General features: G+C 48.4%; 1 protein-coding gene across 2 annotated transcripts in view; it reads right to left on the bottom strand.

Moving 5' to 3' along the window:
• Positions 1–24251, bottom strand: part of KATNIP (katanin interacting protein) — a 200602-nt gene that overhangs the window by 76926 nt on the left and 99425 nt on the right. For both annotated transcript variants that reach the window (XM_060031962.1, XM_060031963.1), the window contains exons 8-12: positions 20434–20565; positions 5617–5789; positions 4554–4613; positions 2960–3078; positions 1280–1382 (exon numbers count right to left, since the gene is read on the bottom strand). In XM_060031962.1, the coding sequence (XP_059887945.1) occupies positions 1280–1382; positions 2960–3078; positions 4554–4613; positions 5617–5789; positions 20434–20565 (587 nt within the window). The remainder of the gene's footprint in view (positions 1–1279; positions 1383–2959; positions 3079–4553; positions 4614–5616; positions 5790–20433; positions 20566–24251) is intronic.

Below are 24251 nucleotides of genomic sequence, written 5' to 3'. Positions count from 1 at the left end.
TTGCCTTGTGCCAGGCACCGAGCCATCTGCCCTTACAGACCTTTCCTCTTCCAGCTGCACAGTGGCCCCGTGGGCTGTGGATTACTTACCCAGTTTGACAGTCACACATCCCCAGGACCAGACAGCTTAAGAGGCTTATGTAAGGTCACACGACCTCTAAATGATGATGCCCGACCCCAAGCCAGAACTCCAGTCTGGGCTGGAGCAGGGCTCTTTCTGCTTTCATATGAGCTTTACGTGTGACTTTGGGAGGGCTTCCTGTTAAGTCCCCATTGGCCAATCACAAGATGGGTGACCGATGAACCAAACAGTTATAAGAAAGGCTTGGGTAGAGGAAGAGATGAGAGGATGTGCTGGACACACACCTTTTGACCCAAAAGAGAAACGCATCATCCGCTATCCCTCCACCCTGATGCTACCTTGCCCTTTCACCGTTCGTGTCTCAGCTCCATTGACCCGCTCACAGCCATATCCTTGCCCGGTCGCTACAGTCATATCGGACTCGATGAAGATGAACATCACTTTTTGCAGCTAACTTTATATCCTTAACATTTTCTATCTGCATAACTTCCATAATGAAAATTTCCATCCTTTTACACGACTGCATTGTGCTGACGTATCATACTTTCCTGATTAACTCTACTACTGTGAGACATTTATGTTATTTCAGTGTTTTTTTCTCTCACCTTTCCCTACTTCCAATAATTGTGCAAGAGACACTTTTGCGCCTATAGCTTTTTATTTCTGTTGAGTGATTTCTTCAGGGTAAGGAAGTGGGATTGTCAGGCTGGAAGACATAAGTATTTCTAAGGCTCTTCCTAAGAGCCTTTCGGCTTTTCAAAAGCTTTCCACCCATTTCTATTGCTGCCAGCAGGGTAAGACTGCCAGTTTTACTGTAACCTTGCCGGTGCTAGAGGTTATCATCAAAAATCATTTGTTAACTGAGATTTGTTAACATCAAATGGGATGTTGAGGTTGCTCTAATTTGTATTTCTTGATTACAAGTGATGCTGGATATTTCTGTATGGGCTTAACAGGCTATTTATATTTCCTCTTGTGCGGACAGGCTTCTGTCTTCTGAAACTTCACGCTCCATTACATGGATGTCTATGTGCTGGGGAGGAGGGGGGATGGAGACTGGGGCAGAAAGATGCTAAGTTTACCACTGTCAGAGCAGCTCCCACCAAACAGAAATGATTGTACAGAGGGGCCCTTCCTCCCTCAGCCTTCAGGCAAGACATGAATGCCTTCAGAAACCCTCATAAGTCAAGGTTCTCACCTCTGGGTCCAGAACTTGCTCCTCAGTGGGTGAAACAACCTGGCTGAGTTGGGTGGAGTCACTTTCGATGGCCTGGAGGACTTTCAGAACCTTCTGCTGGTGTCTGAAAATGATTTTGTTTTAGCAAACAGGTATCGATAGTAACGATACACAATAGGGAAAGTTTGCATCAAGGGTACCAGGCTTACTTTTCTATTTCAGAGAGAAGTAACAATTTGAGACGAAAATACTCACATCCCCGCAGACAGATCAAAGGCGCACACCAGCTGGTTTTCTCCCTTTATAAATAATTGTACAATTAGCGATGAAAGAAGGGCCAAGTAAGAGAAATTGCTTGGGGCCAGATGGCCAGACGATCTCCTTAAGCTGACTGCTAGGCTGTAAGATTCTAGAGCGGGTGTCTACACAGTACATACAGCCTGCAGGTCAAATGCAGCCCGCGGCCTGTTTCTGTGTGGCCTGCAAGCTAAGAATGGTTTTTACATTGTTAAAGCGTTGTTAAAACAAACAAACAAACAAAAAGTGAAAAGCCTGAAGTATTTGCTATCTGGCCCTTTACTGAAAAAGTTTGCCAGCTCCTGATCTAGTGACCTGCCTTGCATCTCTAGTTTCTGAGGACACAGCATTCCAAACCTAGCAGAGAGCTGTCTGCAAACACACCCTACTTATGCTGTTTAAGGCTGAGAACTCCCAAGACCCTGAAGCACAAAGGATCTTGATGATGAAGAAAGAAGCATTTGGTGATGTGTGTGCTGCTTGTAACATATCCTGTATCTGTATCTGATGTAACATATCCTCATGGCCCAGCCCTTTCACTCGCGGAGGAAACTTCAAGTTCTTATTCATGGCCACAGTGGTCCACAGCATGGTTTCCAATCTGGGGTCTGCAGACTCCTGGAGGAGTGGCTAGCACTGCCTTTAGCCTATTCAGAGTTTTTCTACAAATTATCAAAGGCAAACACCCTCTGGATGGACACAGATCTGGAGAGTACATAGATTGGCCAGGAAATTCCTCCTTTGTGCAGAGAAAAAGCCCCCATGCCTTTCGGGGCTGATGCAGCCTCAGGCCAGAGCCTCAGCTTAGCGACCACTGTGCAGGCTGGATTTCAGCTGCCCTCACCGCTCAGCCAGGCATGGGCGCTGCACAGACTACCACGCGCCCAGCTCTGCACAGCGGCCCGGGAAGCATGGTGGGGCTCAAATGTGTGCTTGAAGCTATTGGCTCGGCATGGTGCGTCTTTCTGAAGATCAGTGTTGCCTGATGACTACAGGAAAGCCTTTATTTTGATAATAAAACTTGACAGTGCCAATCACTGATGCTATGTGTGAATGGAAGAGAATGCTGCATTTGAACAAACTCTGAATAGAGAAAAGAAGGTTCAGAGGACACTGCCTTGGGTCACTGTCTGCCGCGTGGGCTGCTTCCGTGGAAACCTTTGAGGAGACTGAAGTTTTACATGGGCTGAGTGGAACTGAACAAGCCAAGAGACATGTGTCTGAAAGAAATCAAGTCAATTTCAGGCTTTTGGGTTGGAGGGAGGGTGAGGGGGGATGCAGTCTAAGGGAGCAGTTTTAAATGGTCTGGAATCAAAATGCAAAGAAAAACCTCAGTTAATAAGATGCTCGTGGCTGGATGGCTACGGGTTGCTGTTTTTGTTTTTAAGCTGCCTCGATAAGTACCTGCTCCCTGGAAGGCCGATCCCGTCGATGGCTTCACTGACGGCTCTGGCTCCCCCTGCTGCCCTGGACTGCTCCTGCAAGCTGGTCGCTGTGCCCGTTGCCGCGGTGATGGAGGGTGGCTGAGGGAGGATGGAAATGCTTATTAAACAGATGTCCGAGGCGACCCTCCTGGCCCAAGACGCAGCAGAGCCACGGTCAAAGGGACACACTCCGCAGGCCATCAGTCTTGCTGCGGGAAACTGGAAACAGGAATGAGGGTGAAAGCGACTACCTGGGGCTGATTAGATCTAGAATCCCCTCACATCTTTGCAAAAAAGGTGGGATCTCAGTTTCTTATGATCTGGGAGGTCCCAGGAAACGGTCTGCTTCAATGAGCCATTGAAAAATTTCTCTCATCAAAACCTTTCCCCTCCTCCAGTGAATCTCTGTTCTGTTTGCTACAAAGTAATGGGACTCCATGGAGAATGCCAGTAACATTAGACCCTTTCATTTTTAATCCTCCAAGCCTTTTCCCCTTCTTTTCCATTTATCATTTAAACTAGAAATGTGCTCTGATCTTTATCTGCAAATAATTGTAGTCATTGGAAGCTCTGTGAATCAGGGGTCAGGTCATCCAGAAATCCTGGACCGCGGGGTGGGCAAAGTGGCAAACCTGTCAGAAATATTGGCTGGCAATGGTTTAAGATGACTGGGAAGTAATAGAAAAAGTAGGAGCGATGCCAAAAGAAACCCACTATGTTGCTCTGGGGTGCTGCCCTGCCCGGCACTCTGTTTCATGAGCGTTCTCTCCAATTCCCTACTGTCCACCCCTTATCTTCCCCTGTCCTCTTCTCCTCCACGACTCTCCCACTCCTGGAACAGGCCAGGCTCGTTCCCACTTCGAAGCTTTTCCCCTGTTCCTTCCAATTGGAATGCTGTTCCTTTGTTGGCTGGTTCCTTCTTACTGGGCAGGGCTCAGCCTAAACAGGACACCTTCCAAGGGGCCTCCTTGGATCCCCCCGTGGGAGGTAGCCACCATCTTATACCCTGTCACTCTCTCACCCATTAGCACCTTGTATTGCCACCTCTCTCTGAAGTCACCTTGGTTATATACGGCTTTACTCGTATATACCCGAATCTTGTCTGAAAGCTCCCTGAGGCCAGGGGCTACTCTGGTCTGACTCGGTCACCTCTGTATTCTGAGGACACAGCATAGACCTGTGCACAATTTAACAAAGACGTTCCCAGGTGTTTTATTAATTCACGACCATATTTCCTGGGGCCATCTTTGCTGAGATTGGCCTAACTGACCTAGATAGGTGTAGATATACATTTATTTATTTAGGATACTGAGATCCTTTTCTGTGTTATCTTGTCAGGAAATGGAAACGTAACAAGGGACTGGGATCAGCAGGCCTGGGTGAGGTCTGGCTTCCACTCGTAACCTTGGGCAACGTGCTTCAGCACGGGTCTCCCCATCTGGGAGATGGGCAGAATGCTGGCGTGCTCAGGGAGCACAGTGAGGTCCTGCTGGGACCGTGTGGGGAAGGCCCTCTGGAGACTGTTGGCTGCTGTGGGAATGGGGCTCTGCTGTCCCTCTCTGGCCTTCACTGACCTCAGGGGTCTCCTCCTTCAGCAGACCGGTCCACGACTCTGCTGGTGGTCTCTCTGTGCCCTGGAAGGATGGAATCACGTGATCTGAGGTCAGAATAAAGCCATCCACTTCACATCCTTCACTGATAGAGGTACAGACTGTCTTGAGGTCATAGACACAAATGTCAGGGGCAAAGGGCCGAGCACCAGGAAAACAGACAACAGATGCTGCTTGGTGGTCACCCCAAAGAGCAGCCCGCCAACAGGGCCTGGGGAGCAACTAGCGGTGTGGACGGGGCCCTAGGCTTTCAGGCAGGCAGACCTCATCCACGTCCACAGATATGCCATGAGAAAGCCACCCGGATTCCCTGGGTGCTATCAGCCATCTCTATAAAACAGTGTGATGAAACCAGCCCTGCCTGTTGCAGGGCTACTGTGAACATCAAGCTAAGGTAAAAGATTTCAACAGGTGAGTCAGGGAACATGCTTCTGAGAAAGGATGTAGACATTGAGGGATGTCCAAGGCCTCCAGCTCCCCAGAGACCCCCGCTCCACCCCACCATCCATCCTCCTGTTTGCTGCTCAAAGCTGAAGGCTGCGGGCACCAACTCAAACACCTGTAGGGCCAGAGGGGTTTCCTGAAAAGGTGAAGCAGGCCAGGAGCAGGACGTTAAGGAGTGGTGAGGACTGCGGAGGCTGGAAGGGCTCATGCTCTGGGGAAGGGGGTCTTTCCAGAGAAGCCAGAGCTGGTTGTTTGCGCCATCCTGTCTCTGACACACCAATGCTCAACTGTAGTTGAAGGTATTCAGGGTTTGTAAGGAAATCAGCAAGAATTGGAGGCATATTAGCGTCCAACTTAGGCCTAGGAAACAAAAGATGGAAAGGAGGTGGAGGAAATGGGGACTTCGACAGGTCAGTAAGCAGCTGTGCATCAGACAGGGGATGCGCTGATTGGTCTAAGGTCAGGGATGCCTCCACCGCTCTCTCTCCTCACCATGTGCTCTTGGCCAGCACCGCTCAGACACTGCCTGGTCCCTGAGTAGCCCAAGTCCTTCTCCATCCTTTCCCTCTGCCTGGGAACGCACCTGTGGTGGGCTGGCAGGGCGCTCAGCCTTTCTGCTGAGGATCGCCCTCTGCAGGGCTTCGTTCTCCACCTGGATGGCTCTGAGCACGGCTGAGGCGTCCTCCTCTCGGTCCTCAGCCTTGCACACGAGTTTTCGCGTTGCTGATAGGGGTCTCTCTCGGTGGCTTCCAGGTCCTGGGGGCAGAAAACAGGGGGTGAGCCTTTAGATTGCATTCTTGGAGGGCAGCTCCCAAATCGATTAGACTCAAATTGAGGAACGTTCTATAAAAACAACTGGCCCATACTCTCCAAAAATGTCAAGGTCAAAAAAGACAAAGACAGCCTGGAGAGCTGCTCTAGATGAAAGCAGACGGGGCAGACATGGCAGCTGAATGCAATGGCGATCCCGAGGCTGGATCCTGGGTCGGCGAACATCCCTGTAAAGAACATTATTGTAGCAAGTGGAGAAATCGAGTAGAGTCTGTGACTTGGATAACAGTATTGTATTAATGCTAACTATCCTGAATTTCATACGTAAGTGCACTGTGGCAACGTAAAATGAATGCCCTCGTTCTTAGGAGATACATACTGCAGTGTTCAGGGTAAAGTGGGATGCTGTCTACAATTTAATCTCAAATGATTTAAAAATACACTCACGCAGAGCAAATATAAAGTAACTGCGGCAAAATGTTAACAACTGGTGAACCTGGGGGAACGGGAGTGTCATTTGTACTATGCTTGCAACTTGCCTTTACGTCTAAAATTGAAATAAAAAGTTAAAAAGTTAGCCCTCTAACAAAGTGCCTGTAAGGACTAATACCTGACATTGTGAAGAAGGATGGGTATTTGGGAATATTTTTGCTTTGTTTCATATTTCAAACATTGCTATGTTTCATAAGGATGGGTAGTAAGAGTTACGAAGAAATTACTCCTCAACTGAAGAAAAAAAGTATTGCAAAGCTGTAGTCGGTTCTGGAAGTTCTAATGAGTGGAACACTGATTTTATAATATGCAAAAATATTTGCAATGTATGAAAAAGTACCCAACAAGACTGGTTGGAAAAAAATACATTATGGTACGTTTACCCAATGGAATACTACGCATCTGTAAAAAGAAAGGCATTCTAAAATATCTATAGGTAAATATGGTGACCTGAATGTGCTTCATAATCACCTGGGGTGTGGGTGTGGGTGCAGATGAAATTGGCCATCAATGGACCATTGCCAAGGTCCGGTAATGAACATGGGGGGTTATGATAACATCCTCTCAATTACTTATGTTTGGATTCTTTCTCTGTTAAAAAAAAAAAATCTCCATTTAAAAATAGAACCGCTCAAAATGTTTCCATTGGGATGTTTAAAGAGGCTTTAACCTACTGAATTTCAACCCCTCGGCAAATATTGAGTGCCACTCTGCCAGGCTCTGTTCTTAGCACTGGGGACACTGCAGTGACCATAGAGATCAAGACCCTTGCCCTTGTAGAGAGAGGCAATAGGCGGAGAAACAAGAAATGCTCTAGGGTGTTCCATGTCAGAAAATGATACGGAAAAACAAGAAAAGCAGAGCAGGGTAACAGAGATGGGGTGAGCAGGGTGGCAGGGTTGGCCTCACGGAGCGCTGGGGAAGTGTGTTCCAGGAACCAGTGTGAAGTGAGAGGCCTGAGAAGGGGTGGGGAGGGCCAAGGCAGGGCCTTGGAGGACACTGTAAGGCCATTACTCCGAGAGAAATGGGGAGCCACTGAAGGCTTGAAAGCAGGGGACCTGATTTGACTTAGGTGCTGAGTGGATAACAGAATGAAGGGAGGTGAGGGGGAAAGCAGAGAGGCCAGTTAGGGCTCCTGCAGCTGCCCAGTGGAGGGGGGACACAGAGTGTGGTCAGTTTCTGCGTGTATGTTGCCGACAGAGCCAACAGGATTTCCTGACAGAGTTGATGTGGCTGGTGCAGAAAGAGAGTCAAGAATGATGCCAAGGTTCTGGCCTGAGGAAACAGATGATGGGGTTGCTTTCAGTTGAGCTGCGGAGGGCTGTCAGAGGAGCAGGTTTGGAAGCGAAGAGCAGGGGCAGCTTGGAGCCCAGAGATATGATTTTGGCATCAGGGTGGAGCTGTCGAGTTGGCCTGTACACACACACGAGTGTGGAGTTTGGGAGGGTGGTCTGGGCTGGAGATGTGAATTCAACCTAGGCAACTTGGTTGCATCATTTAACAATAGTATCAAAGACTGACATTAATGCTGGCCTATAACTAACTAACTGGGAATTGATAGCTATGACTTCTCTGGGGAGATATAGATATAGATAGCCTGGTACAAAGGCTTGTTAAAAACCAGCAACCTGGGCTTACCTGGTAGCACAGTGGTTGAGAGTCTGCCTGCCAATGCAGGGGACACGGGTTCGAGCCCTGGTCTGGGAAGATCCCACATGCCACGGAGCAACTAAGCCCGTGCGCCACAACTACCGAGTCTGCGCTCTAGTGCCCATGAGCCACAACTACTGAGCCCATGTGCCACAACTACTGAGCCCACGTGCCTAGAGCCCATGCTCCGCAACAAGAGAAGCCACCGCAATGAGAAGCCCGCACACCACAACGAAGAGCAGCCCCCGCTCGCCACAACTAGAGAAAGCCTGTGTGCAGCAATGAAGACCCAACGCAGCCAATAAATAAATAAATAAATAAAAATTGAAAACAAACAAACAAACAAAAAAACCCCAGCAACCTTCCATCCTCATGATCTCAGTAAACAGGCACCGTTGATTATTAGAGATTTAGTTGGAGCCCTTTATCCTCCTGCTATGTTATAATTTGCATCTGAATGAGGCTTCAAGTAGCAACACCAAGAATGGCTTTGGCAGGAGAGGGAGCATAGCCAGGTACTGGGTTGATGGAAAAGCTAAGCTAAAATGAGGGGACACCAATTTCTTCCAGGCACCCAGGAGAGGGGCTTTGGATGTGAATGCCCAGGGACCGGGCAGGCACTCTGAGTGAGTGAGACTGAACTCGGGGTGGGTGTAGGGGAGATGGGAGGCAGCTGAGCCACTGCCCAGCTCCAGCCAATGCCTGCCAGACAGAGCTGTGCTTCTAGTGTTGCCAGGTTTTTCTCCAAGAAAAGTTAGAATCTGATGTTTATGTGAAATCCCCCTGAATTTATTTGTTCATAAAGTATTGCAGTTTTTAGGAAAGTGAAAGCCAACAGAACCCAAGGGCTGGTCTAATACAGGCCACGGCAAGTCCCAGCTGCTCCTCCAGGAAAGTCAAAGGAAGCCCTGCATGCCTTCGGATGGCTGGCTGGCCTGGGTGATAATGGCAGTGGGTCGTCCTCTGACTTTGATGGACTCTTGCTGTGGCTCCAGTACTGCTCCTGGGGACACAGAGTAAGGCACTGCTGGCAATGTGACCTGGGGATTCTGTTCTCCCCAGTCAAGGCTGCTTTAACTCTGTTTTCCTTTCTTATCAGCTACTCGACCTGCTCTGCAACTCGAGGGATGAGAAGGTGAGAGTTGGGAGGAGCTGATGGAGGTGGGGATTCTCATTGCTATGGAAACACTGTGGGTCCAAGGGGTGTGGTGAGGCCACTGGGGTCTTCCTCACGCAGGTCCCTGACGCAGCTGGGAGGACAGGAAAAGAGAGTGAAAGAAAAGAAGTGGCCTTGAGTCTGTCTGGAGCTGGAACTGAGGAATCCTGAAGCACCAACACACCCTCATCCCAGGGGGAGCTGAAGCAGAACTGGGTTCCCCGCAAGGTAGTATCCCTCACTACACTGTGGGATAAGATGCTGCTCTGGGTGCCGGGGTACAGACGTGGGTGGGAAAGGCATGTCCCTGTCCCCACAGACCTCACAGTCACGGGGCACAGACAGACACGGGTCAGGCACACAGGACACGCCAGCAGCAGGTGATGAGTGCTGGGGAAAAAATCAAGTGAGATAAAAGCTAGAGATGACAGGAGGGGGAAGGACACTATTTCAGACACTCGGTCAGGGAGGGTGACATCTGAGCAGAGACCTGAAGGCGGTGAATACCCATATGGGGAGGCTGTTCCAGGCCAAGGGAGCAGCAGGTGTCAAGGCCCTGTGGTGGGTGGAGCTTGGCACAGGGAGGAATGGCAGGGGGGCTGGCCTCGGGGAGCGAAGGGAAGCCTGGAGGGCAGCGGGGGGTGGACAGGTCTCATGGGACCCTGAGGCCACGTAAGCCCCAGAGGCCTCCTGCTACTCCAGGAGGCCACGCCCACCTTGTTTGCTGCTACGCCCTGGCTCCGGCATTAGGATCGTTGTCAAATGAATGGATGGAAAACGATTTCAATTCCGAACCTAGTCAATCTCAGTATTTGTGAATATCATTAAAACATATCATTTCCTCCTCCATCTGCAGTAAAGCAGAGCTGAGAAATTTAAGGCCCCTTCAGATCCTACAAAAGATCCTATAAATAAGGGCCAAGGATCTTGCGTACAGCTAAACAAACGCGCCAGCACTCTGACACTGGGGGTGCGAACCCCAGCATCAGCGCGAGGCTCGGGCAACATCAGGATAAGCAGAACCTGAGATTCGTAAGCTCCTGCTGCATTTCCTGCCTAGAGCACTTATAAAGTCAGTCGAAGGAGAGCCCCTGCGTGGTAACCCTTGCCTATCTATTGCCACTATGTGGGCAAGAGCCCCGTCTGCTTGTGCCTCAGTGGCCTGGGGCTATGGTGGAGCATCGCGCCCAACATAACTATCTGTTCTTGGCCACTACAACCCTACGATCACCTCTTCTTGGAAAAGGATAATCAGGAAGGCATTTTCTTGCAGCGGGGTTCAGCTTTGTCTGCACAAACCCTTCTGCCCTGAGCGCCTTTCATCTGGGAGGGAATGCTCCTGCAACAACACGATCGTTGGGTCCTGCCTGTGCCCTTTGAGTCATATTAGGCTAAGAAGATGCTTTTAAAAATTAAATCAGGCTTTCTCTGAGTGAAGGTCAAGGCCACAGCTCCACCACCAGAGCTCTCCCCACCCATGGCTTCCCAGAAACGCGTGTCCACAGTGCCCGTGTCCTCCTGAATCACATCCCCGCTGCCCAGCTGTGTAGACTGTGCGTTTCCTCATTGCACACGAGGTCACTGCCTTTTGATTCCATTGGAAGTTCTCCTTGCTCGCTTGGGTGAGCCGTTTCCGCACTGGCCTGAGCACCACATGAGGGTGGATTTATTCTCATCACAGATCTGGAGAACGGTGGATTTATTCACACAATAAATCGTTGCCACCAGCAAAAGCCAAATGGCACATTTTAATTTATCCCAAGCTGCTCTTTTCTGGTTGAAAACCACTCCTCTACTGTTAACTTCACTTTCTCTTTGCTTCACTAGAACTTGGCTTTCATCTCTCTTGCAGGGAAACAAAAGAGTGTATCAATTCAGGAGATTTACCATGAATGCAGCGCATGTCACAAAGAAGACGTGAGGACATGGGGGCTGTCCGGTCAGCTCACCAGCCAGGTGGCTTCTTCCCACTCGCCAGCTATGACTCGGCAAGCTCAAAGTCAGAGTCTCAGCAAAATGACCCCTTCCCACATGCAAGGGCCCTTTGAGATCACCTGGGAATCCACTGAAAAGGCAAACATTACATCTGAGAATCACAAGGGTCTAACATAGAGCTCATAGGCCGGCAGCCCAAAGGCTGAAGCCAGCCTGCAGATTGCGTTGTGTGACTTTTTTTAAAAACTGGAAACAGATGCTAAGTTAAAAAAAAAAAAAAGAATAGGAAATCCACCTGAAAATCGGGATTCCTGGCATCTCTTGAAAAGTCCTATGATCTGACGTGGCAATCGTGAGCTGGGGGGCAGCTCCTGCTGCAGGCGTGGCATCAGTGATGGTCACGTGCCTGTAAGCCCGGAAACTGTGCACGATTTGTGCCGTGAAAGGTCCAGGGAAACAGCTGGCTTAGCCCTGTTTTGTCCTGAGCGGCACATACTCCCTCTAAAGTCCACCCAGGAGGGGGAAGGGGGCTGCCCGCTGGGACAATAGCTTACGTCTGAGTATTCCAGAGCCTCTGTGCATTTTAAGTTGGCCAGCCTCAGCAGGCTACACGCTCCCCACAGCGTAGGAGACCGCGACAAATGGCCACAAATGCCTCCCACCTGCATCCCACCTGCAACGTGCCATATCGCCCTGTGGCACTGCAGCATCTCCCATCAAAAGGTGGGTGGAATCTGTTTCTCTAGCTGGGCATGGCCTGGTGACTTCCTTTGGCCAACAGGTCCTTAGCAGTCACGACCAAGCGGAGCCTAACTTAAGAAAGGACTTACATGCTGGGGTGTGTCCTCTCGGGCTGCCTGGAGACCACCAGGCGCTGGGTAATGAGACCACGTGGAGCAGAGACGAGGTGTCCCAGCTGAGGTCCTTGGGCCAGCGGGACTGCCAGACGCTGTGAGGGTGGCCGTGCGAGACCAGCCAGCCAGGCACCCACTATGGAACCGGCCAGCCCCCCTGCAGCAATAATAAAAGCATTGTTGCTTGCAGCCACTGCAGTGTGGAGGGGACAGTTAGGCGGCAAGAGATAGTTGATACACCTGGCTTGTCCAGGTCTGTGCTCTTCTCATCTCTGAAGCTTATTTGGGGGCCTCTCCACAGGCAGATGCTGTCTGTAACCCTTAATACTCATTCTTCCGCTGCTGTCTCTTCGTGAGCCCAGGAATGCACGTGATTTTTAATGATTTTTCAAGGAAGGCAGTCAGCCCCCATCTCCCCATCCCTGACTAAATGACTTTACTCTTTCCTCACATATTACAGTCCTTTGCTCTGCACCCGGCCCCTGAAGAATTTGTAGCAAAGTGTCCTGTGTGGTTAATTTTTGTAAGAAATGAGCAGCAGTTGCTTTCATCCTCCCAGCAGCAGTGACCTTCACGGCATCCATGTTTCCCTTCAGGGAACCACCTCTTCTCCATCTTCTCAGTCTACATGCTTTGGATGGATCTGGATCTGCCCCCACTCCTGGCCCTTCCTGGGCCCTTGAGAGAACAGGTGCCTCTCCCTGACTACAGAGACTGGAGATCGGTTCAGGGTAGAGCCGGTTCTTGGACTCTGCTGGAACTATTTGGAGAGGAGCAGTCCCTTTCCCCGGGGGTTGCTAAGTCAGTAAATGCGAGCCTGGAGCCACCAGGGACCATCTCCAGACCACGCCTGAGACTACGGATGTGGTTCTCAAAGTGTGGTCCCTGGAGCAGTAACATCAGTATCACCTAGGAACTTGTTAGGAATTAAAATACTTAGACTCCACCCTAGATGCACTGAATTAAAAATTGGGCAGGGTCCAACAATCTGGTTTTAATTTGCTTGGCCAATAATTCTGATGCATGTTCAAGTTTGAGACCCACTGGACTCAAAAAGTAGAGCTAAGTGATGAAGAAACAGTTCCTGGTGATAGCATCATCTGAGTACCTGGATCCCACCATACCTGAGGGCAGATCTATAGTCCTGGACTTTTCAGGTCTCTGAGCGATACATTTTCCTTTGTTGCTTCAGCCAGTTTGCATTTCTGACACTTGCTATTAATAATGAACACTGACATATGTTATGAGACTCTGGACTTTGGCAGAATGGTCTTCCTGCTGCAGGTTTTCTTGACAGAAATGCTAACTGCGCTAACTGCAGGGCTGTTAGGGTCTTCTAATTCACTCACGCTGAGGGCTGTTACTTTATTTCTGTGGTTGGCAGCTTGTCTGGGTAAAGTGGTTCCGATATATAACTTCCCTAGAGCACTGACGACTTGGACAGTAAACTTTCTGCAGTAAAGACTGATCTTCTTTCACCTTCAACAAGACAACAGGTCTCTGGAAGTTTCCTGGAAGGCTTATTGATAGAGACCAAAGTAACCCAGGGCATGAGGCCCTTTCATTAGAACAAGGGACAGTTATAGTGATAGAGAGGAATTAAGCTCTCGTGGAGTTGCACCATATGTACATTTAATTGACATAAATTCAATTTTATGACCTTGGCCAAAGATAAAGGAGCAAGGAGAGAAATAACTCTTTTAAGAGAGCAGGCAATAGGTTACACTTATGGTAATGGCAGGTTATCTAATCCAGACCAACCTGTCCCTGGAGCACAACTAGAAAACCTGGACCAAATAGTAGTATAAAAATCTGTTTATAAAAAGAAATCTGTTTGAAGGCATGGAGAGTGAACAGGGCTGTGAAGGGTTACAGGCAGGAGAACAGAAACCTAGAGAGGTGACCCCAGCACCTGGGAAGTGTTTCCCCTCAAGGTGCTGCTGATTCTAAGAGCTGTTGCAAGGCTGAGAAACTGAAGAGAGCTGGTGACAGACTCAGGGCTACAGTCCGAGAGTCAGGGTGACCTAGAAAGAGCCAGGCGTGAAGGGCACAGAAAGGTTAACACTGTAGGCAAATCTAAATTACTATTGACTATTTTAATAATAATAATGATGTCTGGTGAGGTTTAATATCTAGAGAGAATTAAAATGCATGACAATAATAGCATTTAATTTTGGATGGGAGTAAATGGAGTTACACAGTTGAAAGGTCTCCACTGAATGAGAAGCAGTAAACTTGCTAATTTAAAGTAGACTCTAATAAGTCAAGAATACATGCTGCAATCTCTGGTAATGACTAAAGAATAGTAAAAGGATGTATAACTAACAAGCTAATAGAGAAGAAAAAAGAGGGATAATGTAAAGTAATCAGTTCAGAATAGGGCAAGAAAGGAGAGAAAAAGGAACATAAAACAGGCAGAACAAATAAAAAGCAAACAATAAAATGGCAGATTTAAACTTAAATATATCTGCAATTACATTAAACGTAAATGGACTAAATGTGCCCATTAAAACACATCGATTGTTAGAGGATAAAAATAAAAACCAATTACATGGGGTTTACAAGAGACAAACCCCAATGTAAGGATGCAGAATGTTTGAAATGAAAGGATGAAAAAGGATACGCTACATAAACACTAAGCAAAAGAAAGCTGGTCAACTTTAAGACAAAAGCATTATTAGAGTGAAAAAGAGACAACACATGGTGATAAAAGGTTCAGTTCACCAGGAAGATATAAAAAGGCTGATTTTGTATGCCCCCCAGAAAGACGTCCCCCCCACAAACAGAAAGTAAAGCATCTAAGCAGTCCAGATTTTGCCTGGACAAGTGAGAGCTGGTTTGAGTCTTCTGTCCTTTCAGCAAGTCTCAGGGTCCTGTGCCTCTGGAGGAAGGAATATCTCAGTGACCTCAGCATAATGCCAGTGCTTAGAGTCACATTTTCCCTACAACCAGACCCTAAACAAGGCCAACTGCTTCATCTGGGGCTTGAGCAAGAAGCTGTGATTGTCCCCACCCTGGAGGAGCAATGACTCTTGGGCTTCAGGAGAGGTGACGTGGCTGTATGGGGTTTTCTAGAAGGAGCCATACGCTGCACTTGATCATCGGTCTGAGGGATTTTCAAGGGTAGCTTTAACCACCTGCACTTTTTTTTGACCTTTAGAACCTCATCCCCGTGGGACATGTGGCTCCAATGTCATCCCATTTCAGTATGAGGGTGGTAACAATGCCATGGGTTTCAACTTTCCTTTTTTTCAAATTTGGCCTATGTAGGAGCCATGTATACTTAACAGATAAAGGCTGACCTCCAAACCTGTTCAAAATGAGGATTCCGCCACCTCAAACAGTGTCCTCTTTGAGGGAGTCAATGGGACAAACTGAGAACCAAGTGCCAGGGACAGCTGGTAATCTGATTTTTACCAGATGGACCCAGTGACATGTGCTGTTTATGTGAATGCATTGCTTCCTTGCCATGGTGGTCAGGAAACTCAAAGTCATGAGTGTGACCCCCTGAGGCATTCATCTGTTCACCCCTTGGCGTCAACTTATTGTTCCTACTCTTGTTTTCCCTTTACCTTCATTTCCTTACATATTTGTTAAAGTCTTCTTGCACTACAAAATTTGTTAGAACATGTCAGAACTTCTTGGAGAAAGGCAGATTATAAATAATTAATGAAGCTCGACTTCTCAAAAAACTATACATGAAGGTGTGTGTTACAGTTGACTTGTTGAAGTCTTAACCTCCTAGTACCTGTGAATGTGACCTTATTTGGAAATAGGGTCTTTGCTGATGATCGAGTTAAGATGAGGTCATTAGGGTGGGTCTCAATCCAATATGACTGGTACCCTTATAAAAAGGGGAAACTTGGACCCAGTGTATACAGGAAAGCACCAGGTGAAGGTTGGAGTTATGTTGCCACAAGGCAAGGAAATACCAGAAGCTAGGAGAGAAGCCTGGTGCAGATTCACCCCTAGTGCCTTCAGAAGGAACATGGCCCTGCTGACACCTTGATCTTGGACTTCCCAGCCTCCAGAAATGTGACACAATAACTTTCTATTGTTTAAGCCAATCAGATTGTGGTACTTTGTTACAGCAGCCCTGGGAAATGAATACAGTATTTGAAATGATTTTAGCTGATACATGGTTTAACTTTAAAAATGTTAACTATATATTTATATTAATGAACATTAGAAAAAACAGAACAAGTGACTCCAACCTGTGGATTTTAGGCACGTCATTGCTTAGAACTAGACTGATGTGGGTATGTCGCAAGCAAATAGCAGTTTAGTTGACACACGAGGGGCCATGCAGTGGAGTGATTTAGAACAGATACTCTGCAGCCAGGTTTTAAACACTGGCTTTACACTTACTGGCTGTGTGACCTTGGACAGATTCCTCAACCTCTCTGTGCCTTGGTTTCCTCTGTATAATAGTGTTGATAATAGCAGTACCCACTGCACGGGGTTGTTTGGGTGATTAAGTGCAAGATTAACACGTGTGGTACAAAACACAGCCTGGGAGCTGGTTCAGTGCTTTGTAAGTGCTGGTTCTTCATTTTATTACCCAGAAACGTAAATATTTAGTGATCATGGCCAGCACATGAAGGAGGGAGATCCCAGTGAGCCCAGTAGGACGGCTGGGAAGGGTGCTTGACTGCCACTGTGCTGCTCCCACTCTACCAGGGGCTCTGGAAGTTTCCTGCACAGTGGCACTCTACCCTTGGTTTCATTTCTTTTAACACCTTGTCTTTTTTTTTTTTTTTTTTTTTTGCGGTACGTGGGCCTCTCACTGTTGTGGCCTCTCCCATTGCGGAGCACAGGCTCTGGACACGCAGGCTCAGGGGCCATGGCTCACGGGCCCAGCCGCTCCGCGGCATGTGGGATCTTCCCAGACCGGGGCACAAACCCGCGTCCCCTGCATCAGCAGGCAGACTCTCAACCACTGCACCACCAGGGAAGCCCTTAACAACTCGTCTTGGAGGAATTTTCTAAAAAGGCATTTTTAAATTTTTCACATAGAGTGAACACCAGCAGTAGACTGGAGTCCTGTCAACTCGAGCAGTGGTCAGTGGAGCCAGTCCAGGTGTAGAAGAAACAATGGCTCAGGGCTTGCCCTCCACACTCTCCACCAGCTGACCCTGAGCAAGCACTTGCTCTGAGCCAGGTGCTCCTCTAAGCAAGCTATCCATCCAGTCCTTTAATCCTTATACTGACCCTCAGAGGACAGTCTTACTCTTATCCCTGTTTGGCAGATGGGAGAGTGAGGCCCAGAGAGGTTAAGTAACCTGCCCAAGGTCACAGAGCTGGTAGGTGGACGGGAAGGATTTGTACCAGGTGGTCAGGCTGCAGAGTCTGCCGGGCCTATTTTCTGCCAGGGTTTCTGGGCTGGTGGGCTGTCAGCCCAGAGCTGCTGGTGGGCTGTCTCACCACCCTAAGAGCCTTTCTGAGAATGTAGGGCATAAAGGAGAAGCTGTGGCAAGAGGTGGGGAGAGGCAGACTGCTGACATACTTTAATTACTGGGGTCTGGCTGTGCCCAAAGATCACACCACCTTTGAAAGTTCATTTACATGGGTTGATGTAGATGCTTTTCCTTCAATCCACTCTTTTTATCACTTGCTATCTAAAAATGCTTTGCCTTGTGTTAGTACGGTCTTTTCCCCCCATTAGTTTGCGGCTTGATAAGGGTTAATCAGGGAATGCTTGGGTGCCACGTTAGCCAGACCTCCACCTGCAGCTCTGCCTCAGGGCTCCACCGGCACCCGGAGCCTCCTGAGCCAGGGCACTGGAGGGTCAACACCACCAGGCGCAGCCCACAACCCCGGACCGAAGGGAGGGTCCCTCATCCACCCCGGGGTGGGAGCAGGCTTCTGCTCAGCACCGTCCCCTGAGCTCCCCAGCCAGGTGGAGCTCCACTTGCCCAGTGAACTTGCTTGGTGATGAAGCCAGTTTGGGCTCCTCCCCTTTCCTGTCCCCTTCCAGGGACCACCTCCCAACTCGATTACTTGTTCTGGAGACCTCATCTCAGAGTCTGGTTCCGGGGAATCCAAACAAGACAATATTTACATAGCAGGGAACAAACGCCCAGTCAGTGGAAGGATTGTTATCACTTCCTCCGCCTCCTTCCATCTGCCCTGAGCTGCTGGGAAAAGAGCTTCAAGCCTCAGGCCTCATGCACGGAGTGCACTGGTCCAGATCTGGGAACCGTGACTGTTTGAGTAGGGGTTGCTTCCTGCCACCAAGTCCCTTGGCCCGTCCCTGCAGGAAACAGTCCCTCCAGCTCCTCAGTAAACGTGGATGGAATGTCTTGGCCACAGAGGTCACTTGTCTAACAAGGCTGGCTGCCTGGGGCTGTGCCTGGGTGCCCTAGGCACCCCACAGCTGCAAATTCTTAGGACACCAGGATGCCTTGAGCTCTCTGAGCTTCTTTGGATCACAGAAATCAGAAGCAAGTTGCCCTCACAGAGTCACTCCAGCCACTAGTTTGGATCCACAGCCGCAGACTGAGATGTTTCATCTGCAGCCTCCAGTGTGTGCAGTCTGCTGGTTAAGGACACAGCAGTGGAGTCACTCCACCAGGGTTTGAGGCCTACATCTGCTGATTTCCAGCTGTGTGAATCACCTGCTCTGTGCCTCAGTTCCTCATCTGAGAAATGGACACAGTCGGAGAACCCACCTCAAAGCCTGGTGATAAGGATTATAATTTACCTACACATATAAATTACATATATAATTTACTTATACAGTAAGTGCCCTACATACGAATGAGTTCTGTTCCGAGAGTGGGTTCGTAAGTCCAATTTATTCATAAGTCCAACAGAGTTTGCCTAGATACCCAACTAACACAGTCAGCTATATAGTGCTGTACCGTAATAGGTTTATAATACTTTTCACACAAATAATACATAAAACACAAACACAAAAAATAAAGAAAACATTTTTAGGGGACTTCCCTGGCAGTCCAGTGGTTAAGACTCTGTGCTCCCAATGCAGGGGTTGTGGGTTCGATCGCTGGTTGGGGAATTAAGATCCCACACGCCGTGCACAGTGTGGCCAAAAAAACAAACAAACAAAAACAACAACCAAACATTTAAAATCTTACAGTACAGTACCTTGAAAAGTACAGTAGGGCAGTACAACAGCTGGCATACGGGGGCTGGCATCGAGTGAACAGGCAAGAACAGTTACTGACTGGAGGAGGGAGAGGAGGTGGGAGATGGTAGAGCTGAAGGATCTGTTTATTGTCAGCAATAAGAGACGGAGGGCGAGCTGCAATTTCACTGAAGCCTGACGTTGATGGAATGCATGTTCACATCTTTGAAAGTTTGCAACTTGAAGGTTCGTATGTAGGGGACTTACTGCATATAGGTGAGTAAATTTCATATAGAATTTATATATATAAAAGTAAACTATATAATGTATATAAGTAAATGATAAGTAAACACATAGTAAATTGTAATAAATAAAAGCTTACAATGGTGGCTGGCTCATGGTAAGTACTCAATCAATGGACCCCCTCATTTCATTAGAAGGGCGGCACACGGACCTTTCACCATAAACTTCTTTGTACCTTTAGAATGTAGTATCATCTGCATGTATTGTTACCCATATAAAGTAAGCAAATTCATTTAAAAGTAAAAACAAAAATAAAACAAATTTTCAATTATAACCACATCTTGGTTTGAGACCCAGAAAGTAACCGTGACAGTTAATTTTAGGTGTCCACTTGACTAGGCCATGGGGAGCCCAGCTATTTGGTCAAACACTATTCTGGATGTTTCTGAGAGGGTGTTTGGGGGTGAGATTAACATTTTAATTGACAGAAGAAAACAGACTGCCCTCCATAGTGTGGGTGGGCCTCATCCAGTCGGTGGAAGGCCTGAATAAAACAAAAACGCTGATCCTCCCACGAACAAGAGAGACTCCTCCAGCAGACTGCCTCCAGATTTCATCTGCAACACTGGCCCTTCCTGCCTGACGGCCTTCGCACTGGAACACTGACTTTTCCTGGGTCTCCAGCCTGCTGACCCATCGTACAGATCGGACTTGGCAGCCTCCTTTATTGCATGAGCCAATTCCTTACAACAAATTGCTCTCTGGGGGAGGGAAGGACTGGGAGTACGGGGTTAGCAGATGAAAAGCATCACATACGGAATGGATGGACAACAAGGTCCTACTGTATAGCACAGGATATTCAATATCCTGGGGTAAACCATAATGGAAAAGAATATATAAAAGAATGTATATATGTGTATAACTGAGTCATTTTGCTGTGCAGCAGAAATTAACACAACATTATAAATCAACTATACTTCAATTAAAAAAATGAAAAAAAAATTTCTCCACCCCCCTCTCTCTCTCTCTCTCTCTCTCTCTCTCTCTATATGTATACACACACACATCCTATTGGTTCTGTTTCTCTGGAGACATTGACCAATAATACATTTGCTAAAGGTCAGCTCAGGCCTCGGGGAGGAGGTCCATCACGGCACCCCACTCACCCAAAGCCCAGTCCCAACTGCTCGGGGGTGCACACAGAACTCTTACTTGAGCTTGCCCTCTCCTGGTCTGAGAACACGGTCAGGGGCTGGGGGCTCCGGTTTGGCTCGGGTTTGCTGGGAATGAAGACCTCAGCGTTGTCCTTCCGCTTAGCAGACAAATTCCTTTCCTTTTTATTACCTGTAAAAACACAATAGTTTATATGTCAAACACTGAGTGCAGGCAGAGTTGGGAAATTCTGCTCCAGCATCTGTTTATTTGTGCGTTCACTTATTCATTCAACAAATATTGATGGAATCCCAGCTCTGTGCCAGGCACCATGCTAGTTTCGGATTTGCTGCAGACAACAAAACAAGTTTGCTGAGAGCCGTTATGTGCCAAGCACCACATTTTGGTAAATAAGTGAATTCTTCTAGGACACACACAGGTTTTCAAGTTTTAACATTTCTGAATAGGGACAAGTCTTATAAACAACGGGGTACTGGGTTTAATTGGCAGCAAGATACATAAAATAATGATGTAACCAAGGATATGCAAGAGCAGGAAAAGTATAGTAGGACATGTTTGCTGCTCTCGAGGCACATTCTCGCCAAGGAAAAGGATGGTTGAATGGATAAGAGAGCAGGGCTGGCACAGAAGAAGGGATCCAGTACCAGGGTCACAGAGGAGCATGCAGCCTGGAGGACGGGACTGGCAGGTATGCAGCAGACACTGAAGAGAACACTTACAGATGACCAGGGTGTCTCCAGGGCACAGAACAGGGGGGCATTCAGACACAGGGAACAGTGTGTGTGAAGGCTTGAGAGCTGACATGCGTGTGGCAGGTGAGTGGCTAGGGTCTGGGCTGGCGAGAGGAGCCAGACAGTGAAGGGCCCACGGGCCATAATTTATAGTCAGTGTTTCCCAAAGTGGGGTGCCTGGACCACTGGTGAAACAGGTGATGACTGGGACTTCCCTGATGGCTCAGTGGATAAGAATCCACCTGCCAAAGCAGGGCACATGGGTTTGATCCCTGGTCCGGGAAGATCCCACATGCCGCGAAACAACTAAGCCCGTGCGCCACAAGTACTAAGCCTGCGCTCTAGAGCCCGCAAGCCACAACTACTGAGCACATGTGCCACAACTACTGAAGGCTGTGTGCCTAGAGCCCGTGCTTTGTAACAAGAGAAGCCACCACAGCGAGAAGCCCGTGCACTGCAACGAAGAGTAGCTCCCGCTCGCCGCAACTCGAGAAAGCCGGCGCGCCGCAATGAAGACCCAACACTGCCAAAAATAAAAAACATTTAAAAAAAGAAAGCAATTATCTATCTTAATGTGTATGGGAAAAAAATAAGCAACCAGTGTATCAAACCTTGATTTCATGTATATTATTGTGTGGAACAATCCTAGAATTACGGAAGAAAAGAAAGGAGTGAGGAAGGAAGGGGTGAGGGGGTGGAGAGAAAAGGAAAGAAGGAAAGAAGAAAGATGACTGGTTTAAATAACAGCTAAAAGATAGTATGAGTGGTCTGTGAATTTGGCAAAAAAAAAAAATTGTGAAGAAGGTTTGCAAATGGCACAAGTCAGGGTAAAGTGGCTCCAGGCAGGAAAGCAGCTCAGGGGGCAGCGGGGCAGGCGGCTAAATGGAATAAAGAGAAAAAGCAGGGAGAAGAGTTAGGTCCCCGGACTTGGGAACCTCCAGCCTGGGAAGGCAGAAAACCTGGGAAGTGTCTGCTCAAATTCAAAGGAAATCCTGGGGCCTGTGGTGGCCCAAAGGAGGGAAGCCCCAGAATCAAGGGTGCTATGGGATTCTTGGGAGGTCAGGGTAGATGTTGGGGACGAGTGTGGGGTCTGTCCGACTTGCACTAACCTCTCTGCTATCCCCGCTTGACTTTGCAAAGGACACGTGTTTCTCTACACTTTCTCAGGTGGCTGCTCCCTGGTTGGCCTGATATCCAGGGCCCAAGGGCAGACCTGTGTGTGAGCGAGAAGCCACCATGTCCAGTGGGACAAGACAAAGAATGGAGAGGGGCCAATGCCCAAACGGATATTGGCTGTCTAGGTGCTGAAAATATGCTGATGATGGTAAGAACAACAGCCAGCATGTATTCAGTTCAGCCTCCTGAGTGCCCAGGCACCGGGACAGGTCCTTGGCACACACTGTCTCATGTGTTTCCCCAGCCATCCTAGTGGGTGGAGGGTAGGTAGAATAATGGACCTCAAAAATGGCCACATCCTAATTTCCGGAAGCTGTGACTGTGTTAGGCTACAAGGCAAAGGGGAACTGACTGTGCTCATCAGCTGACCTTAAACTAGGGACGTTATTTTGGATTATTCTGCTGGACCCAATGTAATCACAAGGGTTCTTAAAAGTGGAAGAGGGACAGAGTTTCAGTTTGGGATGATGAAAAACTTCTGGTGATAGATAGTGGTGACGGTTACACAACAATGTGAGTGTACTTCGTGACACCGAATTGTGCTCTTAAAAAGGGTGAAGACGGTAAATTCTATGTTATGTATATTTTGCCACAATAAAACACATGTGCGTGAGCAGCACACAGGTGGAAAAGTGCTGCAGAAGAGGAAGATCAAAGGGAGACGTCACTGTAGAAGAAAAGCACAGAGAGATGCAACGTTGCCAGCTTGGAAGGCGGCCAGGAGCCAAGGTATGTGACAGCCTCTAGGAGCTGGAAAAGGCAAGGAAACACATTTTCCCCTAGAGCTTCCAGAAGGAACATAGCCTTGCTGACACTGTGATTTTAGCTCAGTGAGACTCATGTCAAACTTCTGACCCACAGAACTATAAGATAAAAAGTTGGTATTGTTTTAAGCCAACAAGTTTGGGCTAAGTTGTTATAGCAGCAGCAGAAAACTAATACATACTATTGCAGAGTAAGGCTCTGAGGTTCAAGTCGTTTGTCCAACAACACAGAGCTAGGAAGTGAGGGAATCAGGATTTGACCAGGCCTGCCTGGCTCAGAGCCCTGCCCTTAACCACTTCATTCCCTGTCTCCTGGCTCCCTCCTCTCCTTAAGACTGCCCTCCCGCAACGCTGGTGGAGGTCTGCCTTGGCCATCAAAAGTCTATACAAGGATATTTCTCAGGGCACCAAAGGACCCAGACTCTTGGTGCAATCCTAAACCATCAGGTCTTCATGGAAAGTGGCCTGGGTTCACTCATTTTGTACCACCCTCCCCCAACCCCTGGCCCCGACTCACTCGGCTGCAGCCATACTGGCCCTTTCTCTGTACTTGGGTACACCAAGCTCCTTCCCTCTCCAAGCCTTTTGTGCTTTCTGATCCCTGGACCTGGATTGCTGTTTCCATGACTGCTTTCTCTTCCTCATTCCTGTCCCAGCTTAAACATCACCTCCTCTGAGAAGGCTTTTCTGACCATTCCAGCTACTAGCATCCTTCTCTGACCCCCATCGCCCAACCAGTGTCCTGTTTTATAATCTTCACAACTTTCAAGACCATCAGGGTACCATTCTCTCCTCCTCCCTGAATTCCTAACCCATGACCCAGCCCTCCCCTTTCCAGTTAATAGAAAAATAACTTCTGCCTTTCTCTGTGCCGCTCATCCACTGCCCCTTGCTCACAAGGAGGACAAATGGGATGGGAGAGAGTGGGGGCAGGAAGCCATCGGGGCTCAGCCCAGGCCTTCCTTCTTCCCTCTTCTGTGGGCTGGGGTGGGACGGGGGGTGCCGTCAGGTCACATGGCCCCCTTCTACCATGCGGATGCCATCAGTGGTCCAGCTCTGCCAACATCTGGGGTCAGGGGTCAGTCTACGGCAGAGGGGCAGTACTTTCAGTTGGAGAGGTAATCATTTGCTCACCTTCCATCCATGATCATTTCTCATTTGTTTCACAATTTAGAAGGGAAAGCAG

This window comes from Delphinus delphis, chromosome 15, assembly GCF_949987515.2.
Source record: "Delphinus delphis chromosome 15, mDelDel1.2, whole genome shotgun sequence".
Lineage (NCBI taxonomy): Eukaryota > Metazoa > Chordata > Mammalia > Artiodactyla > Delphinidae > Delphinus > Delphinus delphis.
Note: the sequence above shows the minus strand (reverse complement) of the source record. Positions and strands in the feature narration are given on the sequence as shown.